The following is a 27,537-nucleotide window of genomic DNA, read 5'->3' as shown; positions in this document are numbered from 1 at the left end:
TGGCCTGTCCAACAGAAACCTGAAGCAGACGCCGCGCTCCCAGTGTCTCTGGACGCTGTGCTCCCAAAGGGCCTTCCCCTCTCACCACAACGACTTGGGCCTGGGACAAACTCAGACGCTTACTGCGTGTTGACACTCTGTACTCACAGGCCCTCCCACTCCCCAATCCCCACTGGCTCCCTATAACTGGCGAAACATTGATTAGTCGCACACTCGCTAAATACCAACTGACTACAATCGGTGACTTATTCCCAGATGGCCACGCTATTTCCATATCCGAAGACCCCCGCTTCACCGAGCGCACTTTCATGGATACCTTTGTGTTTGCTAGACTCAGGGCGTTGATGCGAGCCACATTTCACACTTTCCCATTGCCACCGGATGACACTCAGGCACTCACTTCCATTATCCAGAACACTTCGGGGGCCCACGTGGTGTCCAAACTTTACAAACTCTGCCTGTCCTCACTTCCATCGTCAGATGAGGCGGTTCGCGCCGCGTGGGAAAAAGATCTGGGCACCCAGATCTCTGACGATCAATGGGAAGCATGCTGTGCCACGACCAGGGAGGTCTCAATGAATAACAGACACAAACTCATACACTTTAAATTCCTTCGACGGCTATACCACACCCCAGCGATGGCCAACAAAATCGACCCGGCACGTCCCCACACCTGTCCCAAGTGCAACGCCCCTCAGGCGGACTTTGCCCATCTTTCCTGGACTTGCCCGAAACTACACTCCTATTGGGTTGACCTACATGATACACTGGGTGCGATTTTAGGCCTGCCACTGTCAGTCCTACCGGAGATTGCCCTGATGGGATACATGTCCAACTTTCCCCGCAAAATTCGCAAATTGGCATCGATCTGCTTCCTTCTGGCCAAGAGAGAGGTCGCGCTTCACTGGTGCTCGAGACGTGCTCCCACAGTTGCCGCTTGGCTACGAAGTGTGGCGTAATGCAATGTAAATAGTGTGGAATATTCTGACCAACTCCCTGCATCCTCCCGCCCCACAGACATTTGGGGCCCATACCGTCAATACATTGCGGGGAAAGCGTTGGAAGCACCCTCTCAGTCCCTACACCCCAATCTACCGACTGGGGTGGGCTAGGCCTCGGGACCCCCACTCTGTACTCAATCTGTTATTGCTTCTGCCATAACCTGCCGCTCCCCTTTGGCCAAGGACGGGGATGGTCCTTTACTCGCTAATTTAGCCTACTTTCGGTCCTACATGGCATTTTTGTACTGTGCGATCTCCTGCTTTTACTCCTGCCCCCCCCCTGGGTGGGATGATTCATTAATTGCTTTTATAGAAATGTGGTCATTGTCTGAGGTGCCACCTAATGTGATACGGAATGATTTACTGTGCTGGTCTTGCAATCTGCTTCTTATGACTATTGTTTCTCTTATCTTTTCTTTCATCTTTTGGACTACTGCCTATGTTTGCTTTGCATTTAAGTTGCTTATTAGAAAAGTTTCCTATTGTAACATTTATTATGCTTCATGGTGCAACCCAACTGTTTATTTTGCTAGCGTCATCCTTGTGTTACTTGAACTGCTTTGCTTCCGCAAGTTCAGACTCTGTGAACAGACCTTGTTTATTTTACTACTGTGGTTTGCATCATTTGCCCTAATAAAATGTTGTAAAAAAAAAAAGATGGTCGCCATGGACGACCACGATGTAACCTGGTCTGTGACCATAAAGCTTGACAAGATCCTTGCCGGTTCAGATCTTTTTTTGAGGGGCATGGGGTAGTTTTATACAGCGTAAGCTTGACCCGAAGGTATCGGGTATCAGAGCGCTGTACATGAGCACCAGTTGTGTTACATAGGGACACATTGCATCGTTGCCAAGACTCGAACCCGGTTCCCCAGATTTGAGGTCGGCCGTCCTAGCCATTATGCCACATCCTATCCCACATTACAGATCATTAACGTTGACATTACATTCAACACTTTTGCATGGAAGAGAGGTCGGGAGCATTTGCAAGCCCTGCCCGCTTCCTCTCTGGCATCCAAAGGTAGGCAAGGGTGAGGAGAATGACGTGGTATGATCAGTCGAACCCTGTATCTGGCCATCATTCACTGGTAAGCTAAATCCAAGGAGAGATGTCCTCCAGACTTCCTTTAGGTAAAGATATCCCCCATAAGAGCTGGCCAAGAGGAACTAGTGGTGGAAAAGATGCATACTGGGGTATACTGAACAATGTTTTAAAATAAACTGATATATGGCTCAGAAATAACAGTTTGGAAAGTGAAAGTAAAGTAAATAGAAAGGGAAAGGCAAAATCAATAACATTTTGTGAAAGAAAGGTGAAATGAGTTCTGTTGGGTAGTAATTGAAGCATTGATTCAATCCACTGCTGCTACTCACTCACCAGAGTCCTCATGGCTACTCATCCATCCGATGGCGTTGATGGACACCAGCGCCAGGAGCCCCGAGCCCACGAAGGAGCCGACACCAGAAAAGAAGAAGAAGAGGCCCATGATGGCGCTCTGCATGCACTTGGGAGCTGCTGAATAGGCAAACTCAAGACCTGGAGAAGGAGAAAAGAAAAGAGAAACACAGGTCAGATGGGAATGCACCATCAGGGTCTCTCAAAAACACAGGAACATTATGGAATGGATTGCTGTGAGGTGAGTACAGAGCTGAGCTGTAGAACACTGGAAAACCTACCCACAAACCAATAACTGCTGACTCCTGATGTATAAATCATGTTGCAGTGACTAGCAATGCAACCCTTGCGATATATAGCAGGACAGGAACGTATCTCCTCATACACATCCTGGGGCTGCTGTGATGCCCGGTGAGACTCTGCAAAATGCACCCTAATGATCCAGTACAAGAAAAGCCTAACCGTAAATGAATAGATTGTTTGATGGAGAGCATCGCTAAACATTAATGATGAAAACAATCTCAATGACATTGAATTACTACCATTAAAATACCTCAAATGTGATTGTGACGATTACTACTAAGATCCTTAAACCATAATCATAAAATGAATAAAAATCAAAAAGAAATGGAACGAACCAAGATAAAAGCTAAGCCTATCCTACATCTTGAACATAAACATAATGCTTATTGTCAATATTAAAACAAAGCCTTAGCTGTACCACAGCTGTGAGTTTAAGGCTAGGGCTCACTTTAAAACGAGTATCGCTAGACTGAGACGAATATTATCCTAAGCCGCTCCTCCTTACTGACCCTAAAACTAACCACAGCTGTGAGTTTAAGGCTAAAGCTCACCTTAAAACGAGTATCTCTAGACTGAGACGAATACTATCCTAAGCCGCTGTCTCCTTACTGACCCCAAAACTAACCACAGCTGTGAGTTGAAGGCTAGAGCTCACCTTAAAACGAGTATCTCTAGACTGCGACAAATACAACTTTAAGCTGCTCCTCCTTACTGACCCTAAAACTAACCACAGCTGTGAGCTTAAGGCTAGAGCTCACCTTAAAACGAGTATCTCTAGACTGAGACGAATACTATCCTAAGCCGCTCCTCCCTACTAACCCTAAAACTAACCACAGCTGTGAGTTTAAGGCTAGAGCTCACCTTAAAACGAGTATCGCTAGACTGAGACGAACACTATCCTAAGCCACTCCTCCTTACTGAACCTAAAACTAACCACAGCTGTGAGTTTAAGGCTAGAGCTCACCTTAAAACGAGTATCGTTAGACTGAGACGAATACTATCCTAAGCCGCTGCCTCCTTACTGACCCTAAAACTAACCACAGCTGTGAGGCTAGAGCTCACTTTTTTAGGGTCAGTAAGGAGGAGCGGCTTAGGATAGTATTCGTCTCAGTCTAGCGATACTCATTTTAAAGTGGGAGAAATATTAAAGGCAGGAGAGAGATCTAGATGAGGAAGGAGGGGAAATTGGTAGAGATAATCAGAACATTTTTAAAGACCGTAACAATGTGCTTAAAAGGGGTAAATCCATTTAAAAGTTACATTTTTAATATAAAGTAATACCCCCTGCTGAGTGCTATACCAGTAATTAAAGGCCCTGAACACAAATTATAGGGCTGAGACGCAGACGAGGGGCCATAACAAGGGTGAAGGCCTTTAACAACCGGCATAGACTGTGCATCCGCTGATGGTGAAATGTTCTAAACGGAAAAGGGAGAAATGGAAAGACAAACATTGGAATGTTGGACCTCCGGCGTTCTACCGGCTATTATAAGCCCAGAGCTACTCTACTGTCTTCAATGGAGCTCTCAACATTCCAATGTTCTAAAATAGCTTTACAGCCCACCATTCTGGCCATTAACGGCCCACTCTCGGATTGTGATTTAACAAGGGAGCAGGCCTTTAATGGCCGGTGTAGCCCAGCTACGGCTGGCCATAAAGCTATTAGAACATTCTGTCCCATGAGTTACTCATCCTACATACTCTGGCAAAATGGCCAGACCATCCACATTTATTGCAGTCTTTTCCCAGAGCGGGACCTTGCTTGAACCAGGCAATATGGAACGAGAACCCACAACAATAGCAGGGATTTCCACTTTTTTTTCTCCAAGCAGAAATAGGTTTATTTGGCAAGGTTTTGGTCCCTTTGACCACTAAAAGATTATCCTCAGTTTTCTAAGTCCGCTCCTTGACAGATAGTTTGCAATCCTGAATGTTGTTCGCAATGTCCACTGCTTCTTCAAGAAAAGGATTTTTTCACTATAGTAACCTCTCTTGAATTTTCTTATTAAAGCACCAGGTAAGTAACTAATCTCTAATAAGTTGGTCAGTAAACACTCCAAATTCACATTTGGCCGCTAACGCACACAAAGAAGCAACATGCATGTCTACTGAGTCTGTTGGATGGAGGTCTCTTGAAACAAATGTATACCGCCTTACCACCAAATTAGGTGCTGAAACGTCTCTCCACTCTCTTGACTGCCTCAATGTACCTATCTAGTTCTTACTCTTCATCTTCAGGTACAAAGAGGGGCAAATGGTCAAAAATCTCTTGGCCATGCAGAGTGCTCCAATAGCCATTTCTTTCTTTCAGGGTTGACATTTTAAGCCATCAACACCCCCAAGAAAAGCACTGAACGCCCTGAACCACTCCTTCCAAGCCATGGGCGGTTCACCAGGTGATGGTAAGTATGGAGGAGGCAGAAGGATTGCTTGCACGCTGGTATTTAATGTAGTTTTAACAAAAAATTGTGTTGTACCAATAATAGGGTGACTTTTGTAACGAAATTCACCAGTTTAAAAGTCTCGTGAAATTAGCAAACTGAGCAATAATGAGAAAATAGCCATCTGCAGGAAATATACGATTTACAGAAATATTAAGGTGCCAAGTACTGCACGTAACCTCCTTCCTTTGGTGTTAGCGCAAACAACTAGGTGCCTGTCCCTCACATCAACACAAAGTCAGGCAAACAAAATGGCCAATTGTAGCCAAAGCATGCGTAGGCATGCATGAGGACTTCTCGCACTTCACTCCAGGAAACCGATGTTGGCCGAATGGCGGTTGAAGAGGCCCAACGAATGCCAAATACGGTGAGTACCCATAACAAAGCGATTCTCTTAGGAGGAGCCAAAACACACTTAGGAGGGCAGCACCTTCCACAAGTCAAATGCTTCCAATGGAGGTATAAACGCACTCGACACAGCACGCCTCACTGCTCCTCACACATGCAGCGAGCCTGGATTCACCACGGCTCCCTACGTCCAACCCTCGCCACCAGTGTGGTAAGCAGCTACAGCGGACACCGTTGGAGTTGTACAAACTCAAGTTTATTCAATATCCGGATACAAAGGGAAACCACCGAGTGTCCTCCAGGCTCCAAGTCTGTTGCCTTCTCCCCGTCACGCTCCAAACCACCTCCCCATTCTACATGCCACTGCGGAACTCTCACAAGCACAAGCTCACTTGATGGCATGGATAGAAGAGCATGCCATGGCATGCAATCAAATGAGACTAAGCTAGGCATGTCATCACATGTATCAAATGAAGCTAATCTAGGCATACCATCACATGTAATCAAATGAAGCTAATCCAGGCATCACATGTAATCAAATGAAGATAGGCTAGGCATTTCATCACATGTAATCAAATGAAGATAGGCTAGGCATGCCATCACATAATCAAATGAGGCTATGCTAGGCATACCATCACATGTAATCAAATGAAGCTAATCCAGGCATCACATGTAATCAAATGAAGATAGGCTAGGCATTTCATCACATGTAATCAAATGAAGCTAAGCTAGGCATGTCATCACATGTAATCAAATAAAGATAGGCTAGGCATGTCATCACATGTAATCAAATGAAGATAGGCTAGGCATGTCATCACATGTAATCAAATGAAACTAAGCTAGGCATGTCATCACATGTAATCAAATGAAGCTAAGCTAGGTATGTCATCACATGTAATCAAATGAAGATAGGCTAGGCATGTCATCACATGTAATCAAATGAAGATAAGCTAGGCATGTCATCACTGCAAGTAATCAAATGAACCTATGCTATGCATGTCAACATTGCATGTAATCAAATGAAGCCAAGCAAGGCATGCCATCACCTGAAATCAAATGAAGCTAAGCTAGGCATGTCATTATCACATGTAATCAAATGAAACTAGGCTAGACCTGGTTCAACTAGGTTATATGCAAAGCCCACATTACAATACCAGTCGCATCTCTTTCTTCTTATCCCGACAGACAACAGGTAAGTTTAAGCCAATAAAATCCACAGCAGCTCTCATCTAAACTTGTGTTACCTAACTTCCTGTTTAAGACAGAAAATGCTGAGCACGTATTTCTTCCATCTGCTCGCGGATGAGAGACCAGTCGCACTTCAATTACATTCATTTTCGCCATCTTCTTCAAGCAGTGGAAAAGCACAGGAGACATGGGCGAGTTGAAAGAATGAAGCCAGCTATCAAGCAACAGTGCTCCTGGGTACTGAGGCAAAGTTTGAAATATTGGAATAGTTAATTGATTCCCTTTCAGGACTGCTTCTTCTTGCACCTATGGCTTATAGGAGAATATATTTCAGAAGTGTGCACCATCTGGCCACAATTTCGCCAACATTTCCTTGGGGTGAATCTTCCAGACCCCAAGAAAGCGTCAGGCGACCGCCCCTGCAATGCAGGCTAGTATGAAGAGGCTGCTTTGGGTTCAGAGTCCTGCCCTTGACGTCACCAAAACCTTCAACCCTGTGAGAAGGGACATTCAACAGCAAGAGACGCACCGCAGTCTGAGGGCACTCTCCCAAACACTGAGCGATGGGACATGCAAGAGACTCATCGCAGTCTGAGAGTGCCCCAGACAGAAAGACGCACCGCAGTCTGAGAGTGCCCCAGACACAAAGAGACGCACCGCAGTCTGAGCACCCCCGACAGAAAGACGCACCGCAGTGTGAGAGTGCCCCCGACACAAGAGATGCAACACAGTCTGAGAGTGCCCCCGACAGAAAGAGACGCACCGCAGTCTGAGCACCCCCGACAGAAAGACGCACCGCAATCTGAGAGTGCTCCCGACACAAGAGATGCAACGCAGTCTGAGAGTGCCCCCGACAGAAAGAGATGCACTGCAGTCTGAGCGCCCCCGACGGAAAGACGCACCGCAGTCTGAGAGTGCCCCTGACACAAGAGATGCAACGCAGTCTGAGAGTGCCCCAGACAGAAAGAAGCACCGCAGTCTGGGAGTGCCCCCGACACAAAGAGATGCAACGCAGTCTGAGAGTGCCCCAGACAGAAAGAAGCACCGCAGTCTGGGAGTGCCCCCGACACAAAGAGATGCAACGCAGTCTGAGAGTGCCCCAGACAGAAAGAGACGCACCGCAGTCTGAGAGTGCCCCAGACAGAAAGAGATGCAACGCAGTCTGAGAGTGCCCCAGACACAAAGAGATGCAACGCAGTCTGAGAGTGCCCCCGACACAAGAGATGCAACGCAGACTGAGAGCGCCCCAGACAGAAAGAGACGCACCACAGTCTGAGTGCCCCCAACAGAAAGACGCACCGCAGTCTGAGCGCCCCCCGACAGAAAGACGCACCGCAATCTGAGTGCCCCCGACAGAAAGAGACGCACCGCAGTCTGAGAGTGCCCCAGGCAGAAAGAGACGCACCGCAGTCTGAGAGGGCCCCCGACAGAAACACGCACCGCAGTCTGAGAGTGCCCCCGACAGAAACACACACCGCAGTCTGAGAGTGCCCCCGACACAAAGAGATGCAACGCAGTCTGAGGGCGCTCTCCCAAACACTGAGCGATGGGACATGCAAGAGACTCATCGCAGTCTGAGAGTGCCCCAGACAGAAAGACGCACCGCAGTCTGAGAGTGTCCCAGACACAAAGAGATGCAACGCAGTCTGAGAGTGCCCCAGACAGAAAGAGACGCACCGCAGTCTTTGCGCCCAGACAGAAAGACGCACTGCAGTCTGAGAGTGCCCTCGACACAAGAGATGCAACGCAGTCTGAGAGTGCCCCAGACAGAAAGAGACGAACCGCAGTCTGAGCGCCCCCGACAGAAAGAGACGCACCACAGTCTGAGAGTGCCCTAGACAGAAAGACGCACCGCAGTCTGAGCGCCCCCCGACAGAAAGAGACGCACCGCAGTCTGAGAGTGGCCCCAACAGAAAGAAGCACCGCAATCTTAGAGTTCCCCAGGCAGAAAGAGACGCACCGTAGTCTGAGAGTGGCCCCAACAGAAAGACGCACCGCAGTCTGAGAACCCTCCGAAACACTGCGCAATGGGACATTCGACAGCAAGAGAAGCACCCCAGTCAGAGAGTGCCCCCGACACAAAGAGATGCAACACAGTTTGAGAGTGCCCCCGACACAGAGATGCACCGCAGTCTGAGAGTGCCCCAGACACAAAGAGATGCAACGCAGTCTGAGAGTGGCCCAAACAGAAAGACGCACCGCAGTCTGAGAGTGCCCTCGACACAAGAGATGCAACGCAGTCTGAGAGTGCCCCAGACAGAAAGAGACGAACCGCAGTCTGAGCGCCCCCGACAGAAAGAGACGCACCACAGTCAGAGTGCCCTAGACAGAAAGACGCACCGCAGTCTGAGCGCCCCCCGACAGAAAGAGACGCACCGCAGTCTGAGAGTGGCCCCAACAGAAAGACGCACCGCAGTCTGAGAACCCTCCGAAACACTGCGCAATGGGACATTCGACAGCAAGAGAAGCACCCCAGTCAGAGAGTGCCCCCGACACAAAGAGATGCAACACAGTTTGAGAGTGCCCCCGACACAGAGATGCACCGCAGTCTGAGAGTGCCCCAGACACAAAGAGATGCAACGCAGTCTGAGAGTGGCCCCAACAGAAAGACGCAGCGCTGTCTGAGTGCCCCCGACAGAAAGACGCACCGCAGTCTGAGCACCCCCCCGACAGAAAGAGACGCACCGCAGTCTGAGTGCCCCAGACAGAAAGAGACGCACCGGAGTCTGAGAGGGCCCCTGACAGAAAGAGACGCACCGGAATCTGAGAGGGCCCCTGACAGAAAGAGACGCACACCGCAGTCTGAGAGTGCCCCCGACAGAAAGACGCACCGCAGTCTGAGCGCCCCCCCAACAGAAAGAGACGCACCGCAGTCTGAGAGTGCCCCAGGCAGAAAGAGACGCACCGCAGTCTGAGAGGGCCCCCGACAGAAAGAGACGCACCGCAGTCTGAGAGTGCCCCAGACAGAAAGAGATCCAATGCAATCTGAGATTGGCCCGGACAGAATGAGATGCACTGCAGTCTGAGTGCCCCCGACAGAAAGAGACGCACCGCAGTCTGAGCGCCCCCGACAGAAAGAGACGCACCGCAGTCTGAGCACCCCGGACAGAAAGAGACGCACCGCAGTCTGAGCGCCCTTCGAAACACTGCGCAATGGAACCTTCGACAGCAAGAGAAGCACCGCAGTCTGAGAGTGCCCCCGACACAAAGAGATGCAACGCAGTTTGAGATTGCCCCCGACAGAAAGACGCACCGCAGTCTGAGTGCTTTCCCAATCGCTGCGTGAAGGGACATTCAACAGCAAGAGAAGCACCGCAGTCTGAGCGTGCCCCCGACACAAAGAGATGCAACGCAGTCTGAGAGTGCCCCCGACAGAAAGAGACGCACCGCAGTCTGAGTGTCCCCGACAGAAAGAGACGCACTGCAGTTTGAGAGTGCCCCAGACAGAAAGAGACGCACCACAGTCTGAGTGCTCTCCCAAACGCTGCGTGAAGGGATATTCGACAACAAGAAATGCACCAAAGTCTGAGAGAGCCCCCAACAGAAATTGACGCACTGCAGTCTGAGTGTCCTCCGAAACACTGTGTGATGGGACATTCAACAACAAGAAACGCACCACAGTCTGAGTGCCCTCTGAAACACTGTGTGATGGGACATTCGACAGCAAGAGACGTATCGCAGTCTGAGAGTGCTGCAGACACAAAGAGACGCATCGCAGTCTGAGAGTGCCCACCGACAGAAAGACGCACTGCAGTCTGTGTGCTCTCCCAAACTCTGCGTGATGGGACATTCAACAGCAAGAGACGCACCGCAGTCTGAGGGTTCTCTGCCAAACACTGAGCAATGGGACATTCGACAGCAAATGATGCACCAAAGTTAGAGAGCGCCCCCAACAGAAAGAGAAGCACCGCATCTAGTAAGCAATCCAAGAAGGTTGTATATAAAAAAAAAAAACGATTTATTTAAGAGAGCACAGTACAAGCAACTGCTCCGGTAGAAATCCTCATAACTTCTGTTGTATGGAACATGGAACATCATGAACCATAGCAACAGATTACAGAATGGCTTTCGGGTTATAAACAGGTATGAAAACTAAGCATTAAAGAAACATGCAGAAACAAAGAATATAACACATCTCACCCCTGTAAAATGAACAAGGCAAGAATAAAAAGAACAACAAAGAAATAAGTTACACATAATCCATAAATCTAACAGGGAAGTTGATGACTCTCCTGCTAGTCTTTATTCTGGAAGCTACAGTGTTGTTATCTGTAGAATTGTGAGAAAAAGAAGAACCTTCCAAAACAAGTTGAGCATTCGCATTATTATCAGAGTGACCAGAGAAATTGGTTGCAGAGAAATTGGTTCTTAAAGAGTACATCTCCCTTCCATTAGAAGATGGAACACAACTTAAACCATTTTGACATTTTACCACACGTCTCACATTCCACACTTTTCCATCGTTAGTCACAATAGTATTAAGATTGACCTTGACTACTTTGCGAGCTGGACCATATTTGGAGGAACCTTTAGCAACATATCCAGGCTTACGTATCCTTCCTAGATCGCTTATAACAAAAGTAGGTACCTCAACATTTGGAATCATAATACATTGTCATTTTTTCTTGATGGTGTTTGACTCTAAAGAAAGTGCTGTGACACTTAGCAGAAACAGAAACACTCAATTTCTTCTTAATCCACCAAAGACACAACTTAGATGCTGGTTCTCTACCTCTCAAAAGATGGAACGGACTAAACTCAGTAACAGAATGAGGAGTGATCTTATACATCCACAGACTTTCTTGTAAAGCCTCCGTCCACTCACTGCCAGATTTTCTTGCCCACTCTGTACACTCCTTAAGTACACGATTACATCTTTCTACTTGACCATTACCTTGTGGTTCGTACAGGGGAGTGGTAATGTGTTTAACACCACACAAATGTAGAAAATCCTCCATTTCATGGGACTTCAACTGTACTCCGTTATCTGTTATAAGGACCTCAGGACTCCCCTCACGTGCTAACACTTCCCTAAGGAGCTCTATAATAATCTGAGATATAGCATATGGGATAAACCTAACCTCAGGCCATTTTGAATGATAATCAATTAACACCAAGGCGAAACGGGCATCTTGTGGCAAACAGTAAAATGGACCATAAATGTCCAAGGCCAATTTCTGCCAGGGATTTTTCGGCCAAGCAACTGGTATCAAAGGAGCAGGATGAGCTTTCAATATTTTATCACTAGTGATGCATCTAGAACAATCTCTGACAACTCTATCTACCATCTTGTCCATGCTGGGCCACCAGAAACTGAATTCAACTAATCTTTTCATAGATGACATCCCAAGATGACTCTCCTGGGCAAGTTTAAGAATTTCTTCTTGCATAGACTCAGGAGGAACACATTTACCACCTTTAAAGATGAGATCGCTTTCAATCTCTAAATCATTGGACACCTGCTGATATGATCTCATCTCAGAAGGGACAAGACTGAATCTAGGCCAACCCTCTAATATGTTCTGTTTCAACAGGTTCCAGCTATTATCTCCTACAGTACTCCTCTTCCAGGCGTCTTCAGTTATGGCAGAAAATTCCTTGGCCACAAAATCTCCTAAAGATGCAACAACTTCACCTTCATCACTCACAATGGCTTTTTCTTCAGAAGAACAGGGCAACTGGGACAGATAGTCAGCAGTAACAATACTTCTACCCGGAAAATACTCTACAGAGAAATTATACTCTTGTAGCTTCGACAAGAGCCTGCCAATGCGTGCAGTAGCATTACGACCTCCACAAGGTGATAATATTGATACCAAAGGTTTGTGGTCCGTTCTGAGCAGGAATCTGTTTCCCCACAGAAAGTTTAGAAAATTATCAATTCCCCACACCCCAAAAGTTCCTTCTCAATGACGGAGTACTTTCTTTCGGTTTCATTAAGAGTGCGGGAGGCAAACGCTACACACCATTCATCTTTACCACTTTTTTGAGATAACACCCCTCCAAGGCCGTACTCACTGGCATCAACAGTAATAACGCAGAGTTTGTTTACACAGAAAGGTTTCAAGGTGGGTCTTTGATTAACTGGAAAGCAGATTGTTGCCTTTCCCCTCAATGTAACTCCATCTTTTGACTAGTGAGCTCTCTAAGAGGTTCCATTTTGGTGGAAAATCCCTTAATAAACTTACTGTAGTATTCACATAGACCGGTAAAAGACAGTAGTTTATCTTTGTTGTCTGGAGGTGGAGCTTTTACTATGGCCTCAACTAGTGATTTTTTTGGAACGACTCCATCTCCAGAGAGAGGGAGACACAAGTATTCAACTGAAGTGTGAAACATCTTACAATTATTATCCTTTAGAGTCAGGCCATGTGACTCCATTACATGTTTTCTGTGTGACTCATGATTGGGAGAAAACACAAGTATGTCCTCCTGAAAACACTTAAAGTACCCATCTAGATCTCTGAAAATGTGATGCATAGCTTGCTGAAAAACCGACAACGCAGAGGCTAGGCCAAAGGCATCCTTTTATATTGGAAAAGCCCCTCCAGCGTGAGAAATGCAGTGAATTTTTTAGAGTCATCTGTCAACACAATCGGATGATACGTCGATCTTAAATCAAAATTGGAGAAAACTTTCGCCCCCTCCAACATACACACAACCTCGTCTATCCTAGGTAGGGGATGGCAATCCACAATTAAATTTGCATTTAATGCTCTCAAGTCCACACACAGCCTCAAGCTTTTGTCAGCCTTGCGAGCTAGAACAATGGGCGAAACCCACTCATGTCATCCTTAATGAGACTTTGTAGGAGAAGTTCAGATCCCCTTTGACATTAATTGGCACATTTCTTAATTTTTGTATAACAGGTACAGCACATTCTTTCAACTTTATTTTATGGCCAAAATTATTGAGTTTTCCCAAGTTCTTTGAAAAAACATTGGGAAATGAGTCAACAATACCGTCAATAACATCACTTGAATCAACAATTCTCTTAATGACATCAACTTATTGAAGACTATCAGTGATGACCATTACAGGATCACAGTTCCTAGGACTAAGAATAATTCCTAGGCTCCACTGATCCCTCCAACCAAGAAAATTCACACCTTTTATAGCCACATATAATTTCACATTCCCAACACTTCCTTTGAAATTCATATCAACTCCAACTTAACCTTCCAAATCATTGACAGAACCATCAAAAGCCTTAGCAATAATATCAGGTTGTTTTAGATCTTGAAGATCTACAATGCCCTTGAAAGTATCAATGAAATAATCCTTCGTAAATATTGTCCAAGGTGACCCTGAGTCTGCCATGAGATCCAGAGATACACTCCCAGAACCTGAACAGAACATTTAGATGGTTTTGAAGAAATGCCAGAATATTCTTGCTCCAACAATCAGTAATGGAAACAATACCCCTTTCACACAACGCTTCATCACATTCCTCATTATTCAAAAAGGAAACCCTTCCTTTGTTAGTATTTCCTGTGGCATAATTCTTGCAAACACTGGCAAAATCCCCACGCCTTCCACACTTCTTACACTCTCTACCCAAGGCAGGACATTTAGGAAATGATGTGCCATGGTTTACGCTTCCACACCTAAAACAATGAAAATCTCTATCAACTTTTAAAAAAGTGCGTTGGCTACTCATGGCACTTGATGATGCATCAAAGTTATGTTGGACACCCATGGACCTAGATAAAGGTTCTGTTTTAACCACACAAACATCCTCAACATTTCTCTTAGATTCTTTATCTAGGGACTTTATCCATTTGTCGGATTGTTCAATGGCTTTGGCAGTAATGATGACATCTTTCAAATTTGGATCTCCCATAATCCATATTTGTTCTTGGATTATTTTGCTCTTGGTATGAAAAATAATTTGGTCCCTGATCATCTCGTTGGTAATGGGACCAAAGTTGCAATTTGTAGAAAGGTAGCGCAAAGCAGTAAGAAAATCATCAAAGGATTCGGAATCTTCTTGAGCTCTTGTGTAGAATTTATATCTGTTCAAAGCAACGCTGGACGTAGGTTTAAATCTAGTTTCCAAACGAGCCATAGCAACATCAGAAACATTTTTGTCTCCACTCCCATCAAGTTGAGGAAGTGTTCTAAATACTACTTGTCCTTCCGAACCTAACGAATGTAGGAGAATATTTCTTTTTCTTTCAGCAGAAAACCTTTCCCCAACTATCGCTTTCAAATAAGTTAAAAACTCTTCTCTCCATCTATTTCATAGTATAGGAGGCTTTCCTTTACTTTGGAGAAACTTAGAAGGAGGATCAAATTGCATGATGTCCAAGTTGTATGGCAATTATCTCCTTCAGATTTATAACAATGAAGAGGAAAACAAAAATCTAGTAGAAAATGTGCCAACCATTTAGTAGCAGACAAAATAAGTTAATTTGTTTAAACAAATTCAAGGAAATAGTCAGTAACACTACTTTCACCCCTCTTCTTAATTCAACTTACAACCCCCTGAAAGGGCAATCTCATCATCACCTACCTGTGGAAAGGACATCTTAGGATCCATCGATGCTCTCAGAAGGACAGTGACCATGAGATCCTCCTCTCCTCCTCCACAGAAGGGCTTACCGGACGATCCGACTACACAGCCAAGCCTTAATGGTAGGATTGAGTCCGTCCCTGCAGCGACCGAGCCATGAGGAGTGACGCCCCCCTTGGACAGAGCTGACCCACCTGTTTCGGCCTCTCCCTCTTGGCACAGCTGACTCCTGCCGGTGAGCTGACGACAGAAGGTTTCGCCTCATATGATCTGCCAGTGAGCTGACGACGGAAGGTTTCCCCTCGTTTGATCCGCCGGTGAGCTGAAGACAGGAGGTTTCGCCTAGTTTGATCCGCCGGTGAGCTGACGACAGAGTATTTTGCCTTGTTTGATCCACTGGTGAGCTGACAACAGAAGGTTTCGCCTCGCTTGATCCGGGCCTCCGTCCCGTGTTCGCGTCCGACTCCCGCCTGTGAGCATCAGTGTGAACTGGCCGACATCCAGAACCTGACCCCGTACACTGTCAGGAGCAGACCGCACTTCAGACTGGAGCTGGCGCCCTCGAGTCTAGGGCCTACTTCGTGGGTGCGGTGATCGCGCTTGTGGTCCCGGGTGACCCTCAATGTGCTCAGGGGGATTTGATTGCCTTTCGTCTTGCCTATGCAGCCTATTGTCACTCAGACTCTCAGCGGGACTCCGGCTGTGTTTGCAATGACTCCTCTGCCATCGACTCAGCGCAGCGCATTCCGGCTGCCCACCCTAACACCCACCCTGGGCCAGCATTACAGAGATCACCTTCAATTATCCCGGTAAATGGGACGCAGGCCCTCCATTTTCGCGACAGCACTTCCTCCAAGCCCGGAAAAAAAATGGCCTGCCTTATGTAACCGAGAGAGCTTCCTCCTAGGGGCACGACTGTAGAAACACCACAAGGCGTTATGCAATTTCTGTGAAGGTATTTCTCTCTACCTATTGTCCCAATTTTAGTCATTGGGTGCCATAAGTATATTTATTACCGGAGGTTTCAATGTTTTGCCTGACCCAAAAATGGCAGCACAGTTAAGTCAATTTGATTAATCTGCAGTGCTTGACTTTAAAATGGCAGCACATATTTTTTTTACCTTCCTCAGTGTATATTTTTTTTGCCTTTAAACAGTGTAGTTTTGTCTGTAGCATTGTCACTTTAATTTATTTGATCCATCTCATCCCTATCTCATTTGCGGACGTTCTGGAACTGACTCAGACCCTCGGACTTTAAAACTTTTTTTTGTTGTTGTTCTTTTTGGACCCTATAGTGGGCCTTCAGCTAGCTCCTTTCAACTAACGTGTGCTCCTTTACGCTCCATCTATTCCACTGAGAGCCTGCGGAGTGTCGCCGGATTCTTCCTCGGTCTTACTTTCCTATTTGAGCTGCCTCCTCACAAGTTGCCCTGCTTAAAATGGAGATAAGTCCCGATCCTAACTGTAACAGCGCCTTCATCATTAACTACCCAGCCAACCTCACCAAGAACGCAGCAAAAAAATTCAAACAACCAATCCTCAAGGCTAGCCCAGAAACTCTTGTTTCGGACACCTATTTCTGTACTAACAAGGGTAACAAGGTGAACGCCCTTGTATTCTATACTAAGAAACGAGCTTGCTGGTGCAAAGAGCTCTACTGTAAGCTGCAAATTTCAGGTTCTAAAAAAACTCCTCATGGTCTCAAGCTGACAACGTCTCCCTCGCCCTTCCTCAAACCCACCATCACTACCACCCTCTACAATAATGGGATCATTCTAATACAAGCCTCCAAAGACAACCTTGGTAAGTTGGCCTTGATCTACCCCACCCTTAAGAAACTGGTACACAGCAACTCCACTGACCCCTATACAACCACCACCTCGCCGTTGGGATTAGCTAGATTCTTCCCCCCCCCCCCCATCCTATCAATCGAGAGTCCCTCTCCCTCCCTGAATTCCTCCCCCTCTGGCAACTTCAGAACCACCTCGCCCTCGGTTGATCTTCATCAACCCTCCAGATCACCCCTTCAGCTATCTGACGGGTTTGTAGTCTCACTTGCCCCGGCGATTGTCAGCCCAACTCTGGTTGACCCTCGTGATGGGTTGATTACTCAAACCATTTTATCTCAACGATTAATCATTGAGACCTTTCCCTCCTCTCCTTTAACTTTGCCCCCAACCAGGCCGGTTTCTGGGCAATGGTCCCCTTTGGGTTCTTTTTAAGTTATCCCTCTGATCAATGACCTCCCCCATCGGCGATGGTTCATACCTCACTTTCAAATTGTCCGCTAGTACCCTCTGTCCAACTACCTAGCTATGAACCTCCCTCCACCATAGTGGACCACACAATTCTTCGCCATGGCCTGCGGTCACCTTCAGTCTCTCCTGCACTCCCTTCCACCTTCGACCATTACTCAATCTTGGTGGCATGCCTTGATGATATATCTCTACAACTGTTAAATCTCTCAGCTGAGTTACATGATGTGAAGGCCCTCTCAAAAGATCTTCTCACCATGCTCAGCTGTAATAATTGGCCCAGAGTCTCTACAGGACTTAGTGAGAACAGTGGGCAGTATTTAGCCCCTTCCATCTTGAAAATCGATCCCCTCTCCAAACTCGTCACCCTGCCCCAGATACCTTGAGCCCTGCCTAGCGGCTACTGATCCTCAAGACCATCTCTCTTCCTGCTCCCCTTGGTCCAATGCTAACTTGACCCCTCCGAGGGAAATACACTCCATCCTTCCCAACCCAAACAGAGACCCTTCCTGCAATCGGAGATGCAGCATTCCTGACAACCTCACTAGGGTGAATATCACCCAGACTTCTTCCCCCTCGAATCCGCTTCGCCTCAAGTATGTACTATTAAATTGCGGATCAGCCAGTAAACGCGCCTCTGATATCTTTGACCTCATCTAACACAACAATTTAGATATTATCATCCTCACCGAAACCTGGCTAAATCCCACTTCTACTCCTATTTAGACCTCCTTGTACATCCCACTCACAATATAGTCAGGCTTGACAGAAATCTGATATTGGGTGGTGGTCTAGCCTGTATTTATAGGAATACTCTTTCGTTCTCTCAGGTGGAGTCCTCTCCCCCCTCCTCCTGCGAATATCTGTGTCTAAGCATCTCACATAAGAACCGACCAATCTGAAAACTTCACACATTTGATCCACCTGGAGATAATCTCCCTTTCATTGAGCACTTAATGGATATCATCTCTAGCAATGTTGACTCAGCAGTATCACAAATCTTCCCAGGGGACTTCAACCTGCATTGGTCCAAACACAATGACCCAGCGGTATCCTGCCTCAAATAATTTCTAAATGATCATGATCTGTCACAGCACTGTGACCAACCTACACACACCAAAGGGGAAAAGGGGAATCCTTGATCTGATCATCTCCAAGGAACAGACCATCTCCTTAAAATCCATAACTCTTTGTGATTGGTCGAACCATCACAGCATCCTTTTCTATATTAACAGGGAGGGGATATTGAGGCAGGCTCAACCGCTTAAATCAAAGATTCTGAAAAGAGATCTCGGATCAAAAAACCATGACAAACTAGCTGCTCATTGTAAATCCGTCCTTTCCTCCCAAGCTGACCTGGTTGAGGTTCAATCTCTCACTGACCACTACCATTCGAGCATCGCCACGATCATGGACGACATTGCTCCATTCAAGCTTAAAAATACCTCATCAAAAGTTTCCAAACCGTGGTACAACGAAAACTTACATTCCGAACGTCGCAATCTTAGAGCAGTTGAACGATCCTAGCGTTCCAATCCTTCCTCGGATCAACTAAAACTTCTGAGAGATGCCAGAGGCCCCTACAACAAACAGATCAAGAAAGCTAAGGCTGACTACTTCAGATTACAACTAGATCAAGCGGCGAATCACCCTAAGAAACTCTATGAACTGGTCAAACAGAAATCTGTTAGCGCGCCAAGCCTCTCTGATTCGAATGGGAGGAATTTGACACTTTCTTCATGGAGAAATCACGACTCATCTCCATTGACCTCGCCTCTAAGAAGGCCTTATTGCCCCCTTCTTTAGCTGCCTCGCCCTCCGACTTTCCTGAAAAGAGTATCCCGACTGACGTTGATGCTAAGAACAATGCTTCATGGGGCTCCTTCTCCACTTTTAGTGAAAAAGACATTGAAAATATTCTCCAGACCATCAACCCGTCTTACCACTTCGGGGACCCGCTGCCTCCGGCCATCTTCAAAGAGATCAAGAGCGCTCTCATCCCCACCTGGACCAAGATTGTAAACGCCTCCTTATCTCAAGGCTTGATCCCAGACTGCCTAAAAGCAGCCTAGGTTTCACCTATTCTAAAAAAAACTCAATGCTGAGAAATCGGATCTCAATAACTTCTGTTGTACATCCAATATCTCCACCCTAGCGAAACTTCTCAAAAAATGTGTCCAATCCCAGAACTGTGCTCACATTGAGAATTACCAACTCTTACACCATCATCAATACGGTTTCCGGAGGGGTCACAGCACTGAATCGGCCCTCATACACATTTTTGATGACATCTTGAAAATGCTTGACAAAAACGAATCCTGCCTCTTGACCCTCCTTGACCTCTCCTCTGCATTCGATATGGTCAATCATGACATTCTTCTATTCATCCTACAAAACAGAATACGTTTCTCGGATCGTGTGCTCCACTGGTTCTCATCCTTCCTTCTCCACAGATCTCAAAGATTCAAGATAAACCACTCTCTCTCTCAGCCATCCCCAGTACTTATGGGGGTCCCCCAAGGATCCGCCCTTTCTCCTATCCTCTTCAACCTTTTCTTGGAACCTCTTACTACCCTACTTAACTCTATGAATATTCTCTTCCACATGTATGCAGACACACATCTGAAAATGTCGTCCCCCGACAACATCATCTCACTAAATTCTATCCTCACATCGACCCAAAATTGGTTAACGGAGAACCATCTCCTGCTCAACGCTTCCAAAACGGAACTCCTGCTCATCTCCCCACCAAACCACACCCCCAAGATCGATCTCTGGCTACATCACCTCATGACTCTCAACTGCACTCTGATCATCATAGATTCAGCCAAATCGCTTGGAGTCGCAGTGGACAAGCACCAGAGTATGAAGGCTCATATCAGCAACGTTTGTAAGGGAGCAAACCACCTGATGAGGACACTCATGATCAAACCCTTCTTGCCACAAAAGGATTTCAAGCAGGTGGTACAAGCTCTTGTCTTACCAAGGTTAGACTATGGCAGTGCAACTCTCTGTGGCCTTCCTAAATACGCCTTGGCTCCACTTAGGGCCTCGCTGAACTCTGCAGCAAGACTGATTACAGGCTCCAAACGAAATGAGCACATATCCACAGTCCTTAAATCTCTCAACTGGCTACCTTTTGACGCACAAATCCAGCTAAAGATTGCAATCCAGACGCACAAAGCCCTTCACTGCAATACCCCCACTTATCTAGCGCAAAAACGTGAATTATCCTGTGGAGTGAGGGCATCTAGAAGCGCCTCTAGTCTCCATCTGAAACCTATCATCCTTAGCAAAAAGAGAACTTGTCACCAAGCCTTCTCTGGTGCTGCCCCTAAAATATGAAACTCTCTTCCTCCGGATATACGCAGACTCGCCACGACCACGGCTTTCAAACTGGAAGCCAAAAGATTCTTAATGAGCAAATTCCTACTATAAGGGGTTGTGGCACTCATAAGGTGGCTGTCTCTTGGCTCCATGGCACAACTAACAGCCATGGGCCATATCGTCTGCTTAATATTGTACCTTTTATGTGTACCATTGCTTACTGTTTATCATTGTTTTTTTCCCCACAATTGCTGTGTTTATTTCCTTCTGTCCTCCCCACCAACGTACTGTAAAGCGCTCCTATATCCTTCGGAATCTTCTTCGGGCAATATATCGCTTTATAAATAAATAAATAAAAGAAGGCTGTATCTAAAAAAAAAGAGATTTATTTAAGAGAGCACAGTACAAGCAACTGCTTCGGTAGAAATCCTCATAACTTCTGTTGTATGGAACATCATGAACCATAGAAACAGATTACAGAATGGCTTTCAAGCATAAACAGGTATGAAAACTAAAACTTAAAGAAACAAAGAATATAACACCAAAGTATGAGAGTGCTCCTGACAGACAGAGACGCACTGTAGTCTGAGTGCTCTCCCAAACTCTGCATGCCCTCCGTAACACTGCGCGATGGGACATTCGACAGCAAGAGACACATCGCAGTCTGAGAGTGCCGCCAACACAAAGGGACTCACCACAGTCTGAGAGTTTCCCCCAACAGAAAGAGATGCAATGCAGTCTGAGAGTGCCCCCCGACACAAATAGACGCACCGCAGTCTGAGTGCTCTCCCAAACGCTGTGTGATGGGACATTTGACAGAAAGACAAGCAACGCAGTCTGAGAGTGCTCACCCTAACACTAAGCGATGAGACATTCGACACCAAGAGATGCACCAAAGTCTGAGAGTGCCCCTGACAGAAGAGACGCACCGCGGTCTATGAGTGCCCACGACAGAAAGACGCACTGCATCTGAGAATGCCCCCGACAGAAAGAGACTCGCCGCAGTCTGACAGTGCCCTCCCCAACACTGAGCGATGGAACATTCAAGAGAAAGAGACGCACCGGAGTCTGAGAGTCACCCCGACAGAAAAAAACGCACTGCAGTCTGAGAGTGCCCCCGACAGAAAGAGACTCACCGCAGTATGAGAGTGCCCCGACAGAAGGAGACGCACCGCAGTCTGAGAGTGCCCTCCCAAACACTGAGCGATGCGACATTCGACAGAAAGAGTTGCACCGCAGTCTTAGAGTGCCCCCCAAACACTGAGCAATGGGACATTCGACAGAAAGACGCACCACAGTTTGAGAGTGCCCTCCCAAACACTGAGCAATGGGACATTCGACAGACAGAGACACACCGTAGTCTGAGAGTTCCCCCTCAAACACTGATCGATGGGACATTTGACAGAAAGAGACGCACCGCAGTCTGAGAGTTCCCTCCGAAACACTGAGGGATGGGACATTCGACGGAAAGAGAAGCACCACAATCTGAGAGTTCCCTCCGAAACAATGAGCGTTGGGACAGTCGACAGAAAGAGACGCACCACAGTCTGTGAGTGCCCACGACAGTAAGACACACTGCATCTGAGAATGCCCCCGACAGAAAGAGACTCGCCGCAGTCTGAGAGTGCCCTCCCCAAAACCGAGCGATGGAACATTCAAGAGAAAGAGACGCACCGGAGTCTGAGAGTGCCCCCGACAGAAAGAGACGCACCGCAGTATGAGAGTGGCCTCACAAACAATGACTGATGGGACATTCGACAGAAAGACACGCAACGCGGTCTGAGAGTGCCCTCCCAAATAGTGAGCAATGGGACCTTCAAGCGAAAGAGACGCACTGCGGTCTGAGAGTGCCCTACCAAACACTGAGCGATGGCACATTCGACAGAAAGAGAGAATGGTCTCCCAAACTCAGAGCGATGGGACATTCAAAAGAAAGATGCACCGAAGTCTGACGGTGCCCTCCCAAACGCTGAGTGATGGGAAATTTGATAGAGAGAGACGCACCGTAGTCTGAGAGTGCTCTACCAAACACTGAGCGATGGGAGATTCAACAGAAAGAGATTCACCGCAGTCTGAGAGTGCCCTTCGAAACACTTAGCACTAGGACGTTCAAAAGAAAGACACAACGCAGTCTGACAGTTTCCTCCCAAACACTGAGCGATGGGACATTCAACAGAAAGACGCACCACAATCAGAGAGAGCCCCCAACATAAAGAGAAACATTGCAGTATGAGAGTGCCCCCAACAGCAAGAGACGCACCGCAGTCTATGCGCCCCCGACAGGAAGAGACGTACTGCAGTCTGAGAGTTCCCTCCGAAACACTGAGCGGTGGGACATTCGACACAAAGAGACGCACCGCAGTCTGAGAGTTCCCTCCGAAACACTGAGCGATGGGACATTCGACAGAAAGAGAGGCACCACAATCTGAGAGTTCCCTCAGAAACACTGAACGTTGGGACATTCAACAGAAAGAGACGTACCACAGTCTGAGTGGCCTCCCAAACACTGAGTGATGGGACATGCGACAGCAAGAGATGTACCGCAGTCTGAGAGTGCCCCCCCAAACACTGAGCGAAGGGACATTTGACAGAAAGAGACGCACTGCAGTCTGAGAGTGCCCCCCAAACACTGAGCGACGAGACATTTGACAGAAAGAGACGCACCACAGTCTGAGAGATACCCCCAAACACTGAGCGATGGACATTGGACAGAGAGGAATCTTGCCGGGTGTCGTGAAAATGAGGGAAACAACCACAACTTGTCCGGAGGGCATGCATTCAGTATTGCGTGTTGTCTGTGCTGATCTGTAATGCACAATCCCTTCCTCCTCATATACATTTGAATCCGCAACATTATTCCTTCGAACCCCATGTCCGATGGAAAGTAACCAACACATTCTATGATGTTGCCCTCAACAGATCCTAACATCTGGCTCCTCTAAACACCTCCTCAAACAATGAAGAGGTGATCGAGCAGTGAGGCGAGGCAGCCTCTGTGCGCAGGGTTCGAGCGTGCCCATGGGGCACCCAAGGGTCCCCATCAGACACTCTTCATGCTCCTTACACCCAGCAGCATCTTGGTAGGACCACGGCCCGCCTCTGGCACGACGAGCCAGTTTACGTCTTTGCCTGGGCACCGTGACTTTGTAAGGTTCTTCCCTTCGTAATATACCTCGGTGAAATGTCCGCGTCCACCTCACGCTTTACACTCTGTTGACAGCTGGACACCCTTGGAATCACCCAATACAGCACAAGCGGTCACAAGCGCGGCATGCAAATCAACATGCATTCCTCTTTCCTTGACTGGCTCCCCCTTTAGTAACTATTTTACTTCACAAAGTAGCCAATTTTCTATTTTAGCGCCCTTACTCAAGTGTGGTTCACGCAGATCAAGGCATAGTTGTAAGAAAACTGCAGCAAGACGACCATTCAGTGTCAAATTAGAGTGCCTAGAAGAAAGATGATTGCAAAAAACACAGTTGATGGACAGAATGTAGAACAATGTCATACAGTCACCCCAGTACAAGGATCTGGGCCTAAATCCATCATTTCTTTGCATTCCACACCACCCTGGGTTAGACACTGGCTATAGGTAAATCAGCTCTGACCCTGTGCCTCATGGGAACAGTCCAGTCCGAACTACCAAGCCATGTCTTTCCCAGACCGGAATCAAGGCCATCAACTGTGTTTTTTGCAATTTTCACCCCGAGTGTGCTGGGTATACTCAGACGCGAGTCCCAGGCTCTCCACACCACTGGAGTCAAGCTATCCAGGCTGATGAAGGCTGATAGCCAGAAACCGGTCCTAGGATGCTTGATTCGGGTTTAGGAAAGACATGGCTTGGCAGTTCGGGCTGGACTGTTCCCATGAGGCACAGGGCTAAGGCTGATTTGCAAATAGGTCGAGAATTGCTCTAGCCAAATGTCAACAGGCTTCCAACAATGGGGGTTTGGGCACGACCAATCTCTTCCTGTCCTACTTTGCATCCCAGAGCACTGTCATCAATGAGTGGTTATGCAAGGGCTGGTCAGACGCGGCATACAGAGTGGAATTAACTGTAATGGGCTGTGATGGAGAAGCTTTATGGAGCCCCCGTTCCCCGAGGTCACCAAGGTAGTTTTATTTTTAAATGTTATTTATTTGCATAGTTTTCTATAGTGCTGGCTAGACCCGGAGGTATTAGAGCACTTTACATGAGGATCAGCGAGTTACAGGATACATAGTCCTTCTCGGTTGGCGTGCAGAGCTTCGATACACAAGCTAGAAACGAACAACGCAGAACCCCCTTTGGAGAGGGACCTGGCTACACGAGACAGGAGCCTTGAAGGGCTTCACCCAATGGGACTTGATAGGCATCTCTTTCCTGGGGGGCGTCTGGTGGCCACTTCCACTCTTTTCAGAAGCTCTAATCATCTTACCAATTATCATAAACAGTTTCACAAGTACCTGCAGCTGCGGCATGGCCTAGAAGAGCACGTGTCTCCGGGCACCAACCTCCCGACTATAGCCCCCACAGAGGCTAAGCCTCAGCTGGGTGTGCTGTTGAAGGGCGGAGCCTCCCAAATCTGCCCCTCTATGACCATCAACGCTCCAGACACATTCACGCTGCTGCAAACCCAATGGGAGGAGTGGGTTGGACGAGATGCCAGAATAGCTCTCTGCATTGTAACAATTTCCTCTAAGTTGAGTCTCACACACAGATACTACATCATGCATACCTCACCCCTAGCCCCGTCTCCTTCCAGCCCCACGATTCCGGTACCCCCATGCCCCAGCAGACTTCTACCATCTGGTATGGACGTGTCCCTTGATTCTCAGCTACTGGGGTGAGGTGACCCGGACGCTATCACGGGTAAATGTAAATGTAAATCCAGTATTTGTAAAGCGCACAGCTACCCGGAGGCATCCCGGCGCTGGGGGCCGTCGGGAAGATTAAGCAAGCTATTGCCCAGAGTCACATGGTACTGGGCAGACCCCTGTCGCCGAGCCGGGGTTCGAACCATGAGGGTCCAGTCAGGCACCCTGGCCGCTTTGCCACACCTCTTCCCTTGGGCTGGGAACTGTAGATGCCCCTAAAGCCCATTCTCCTGGGGATTTTTAAGGGTATCGGGGATCCGACTGATCGGAGCGGCCACCATAGTCACAAATCGAGATATAGAGTTTTGGTAGGAGACTGGGTTTGTGTTAAGGAGTAGGAAGTAGTGGCGCTCTGCCCAGTATGATGTTGTAGTTGAGATCGTTGTGGAGTAGGCACGCGGTGCAAAGACAGAACAGGGGAACACAAACACTTCGTGAAAAAGGCCCCAGAAATGATCTAGGCAGGCCAAGACCAACTAGAATGAGAACACACCCTGCCATTCGCACTTATCGCGTGCGCTCCCCTCCATGCTAAGTCGGTTCCCAGGACGCCACTTGCCCTGTCACCCTTGCCGACCCAAGCTACCTCTCCTTGGCGGTTTCACCGCCTCTGCATTTGCGGTCAGAGTCGTTTCTCCACCGCATTTCATCTAGAAGATTCCACCCAACGTGTAGCCCTGCAGCCCTGATGAGTTACACCTCCTTCACGGTGTGACGAAACACGTGTCGGATGGCTACCTCCTTCCTGTACTGTCCATTGTTTGACTTATAAAAACTTTATTCACACCAATCATTGACATTCCTCGCTTCCTTTTTTCGAAGTTGTTCACCCTTTATGAGTAAAGGAACCCAGGCACGACACTGGGATTAGCAACCAAACGTGCGTGTGCACAGGATCTGTTCTCACACATCGAGATATAGCCCGGGGGTGGAAATCATGGGATGGGTGTGCACGGCGACAGACGTCCAACAGACACATACCCAGATCTGGAGCAAACGTTGGGACCACTTTGGGCTCGAGATTCTGCAGTACAACTGTTCGGTGCGGCCCTACGCGGGCTTTGACGATGGTACCTCAAGATGAGGGGTGCAGTCCGAGACGTAAATATTGTATTGTGATGGTGGCAAATGGCTATTGGCTACATAAAGTTAGTTATAAGAAAAAATGTTTAATGCAAACGTTGGGATCACTGGTGGCCGCCAGCAAAGACAAGGGAACGAAAGAGAAGGAAGAAGAAAGAACAAGGAAGAAGAGAGGTGCAATGGCAAGAAATAGGGGAGGAAGTAAAGAGGCGGGGCAAAGATGACTGACGGACAGGAAGGAGGCGAGGACCCCACAGGGTACGAAATGAAGGAAGAAAGTGAGAAGAGCACGGAAAGAGAAGGAAGAAGGGAACAGGAAAAGAAATGAGAACAAGGGGGAAGGAGAACGAGATGGCATGAAGGAAAGAGAAGAACGCAGAGGAAATCAGAGATGCTGCGGGAGGAAAGGAGGCGATGGACCCAGGAGGAGGAAGTGAGGGGGAGAGATGGCAGACAAAGCAGTATGTGATGAAAATGTTTTGTAAAATGCACAAATATTGGGAAACAAATACCGCGGGGGAACCTCACAAACACCCCAGTAGGGGTAAGCCCCACGTGCTCGCTCTAGGCAGTGTGGGGGTTATTTTCAAACTCTGGGGGCTACTTTTAGTTTTGAGTCCGGCTCTCGGCTTCCTTCAAGATGATGTCCTGGGACGTCACAGCAGAGGTATGTATCAGCCAATGCGGCTCACCTTAAAACTGCTACAGGGCGATGAAAGGTCTTCCAGGAAGTTCAGCAAACACTTCTGTAAAGTGAAAGCTCGCCACACAAATCAACATTTAATTAGAAAATGAAGACAACACTACTTATTTATTCATCCTG

The 27,537-nt window shown here is 47.5% G+C and overlaps 1 protein-coding gene across 1 annotated transcript in view; it reads right to left on the bottom strand.

The window, feature by feature from the left end:
- SLC15A4 (solute carrier family 15 member 4) overlaps positions 1-27,537 on the bottom strand; it is a 317,983-nt gene that overhangs the window by 28,740 nt on the left and 261,706 nt on the right. Inside the window, exon 7 of the mRNA XM_086942677.1 lies at positions 2,380-2,538. Coding sequence (XP_086798803.1) covers positions 2,380-2,538 — 159 coding nt within the window. The remainder of the gene's footprint in view (positions 1-2,379; positions 2,539-27,537) is intronic.

The sequence above is a fragment of the Lissotriton vulgaris genome, chromosome 11 (assembly GCF_964263255.1).
Source record: "Lissotriton vulgaris chromosome 11, aLisVul1.2, whole genome shotgun sequence".
In the NCBI taxonomy this organism is placed as follows: Eukaryota; Metazoa; Chordata; class Amphibia; order Caudata; family Salamandridae; genus Lissotriton; species Lissotriton vulgaris.
Note: the sequence above shows the minus strand (reverse complement) of the source record. Positions and strands in the feature narration are given on the sequence as shown.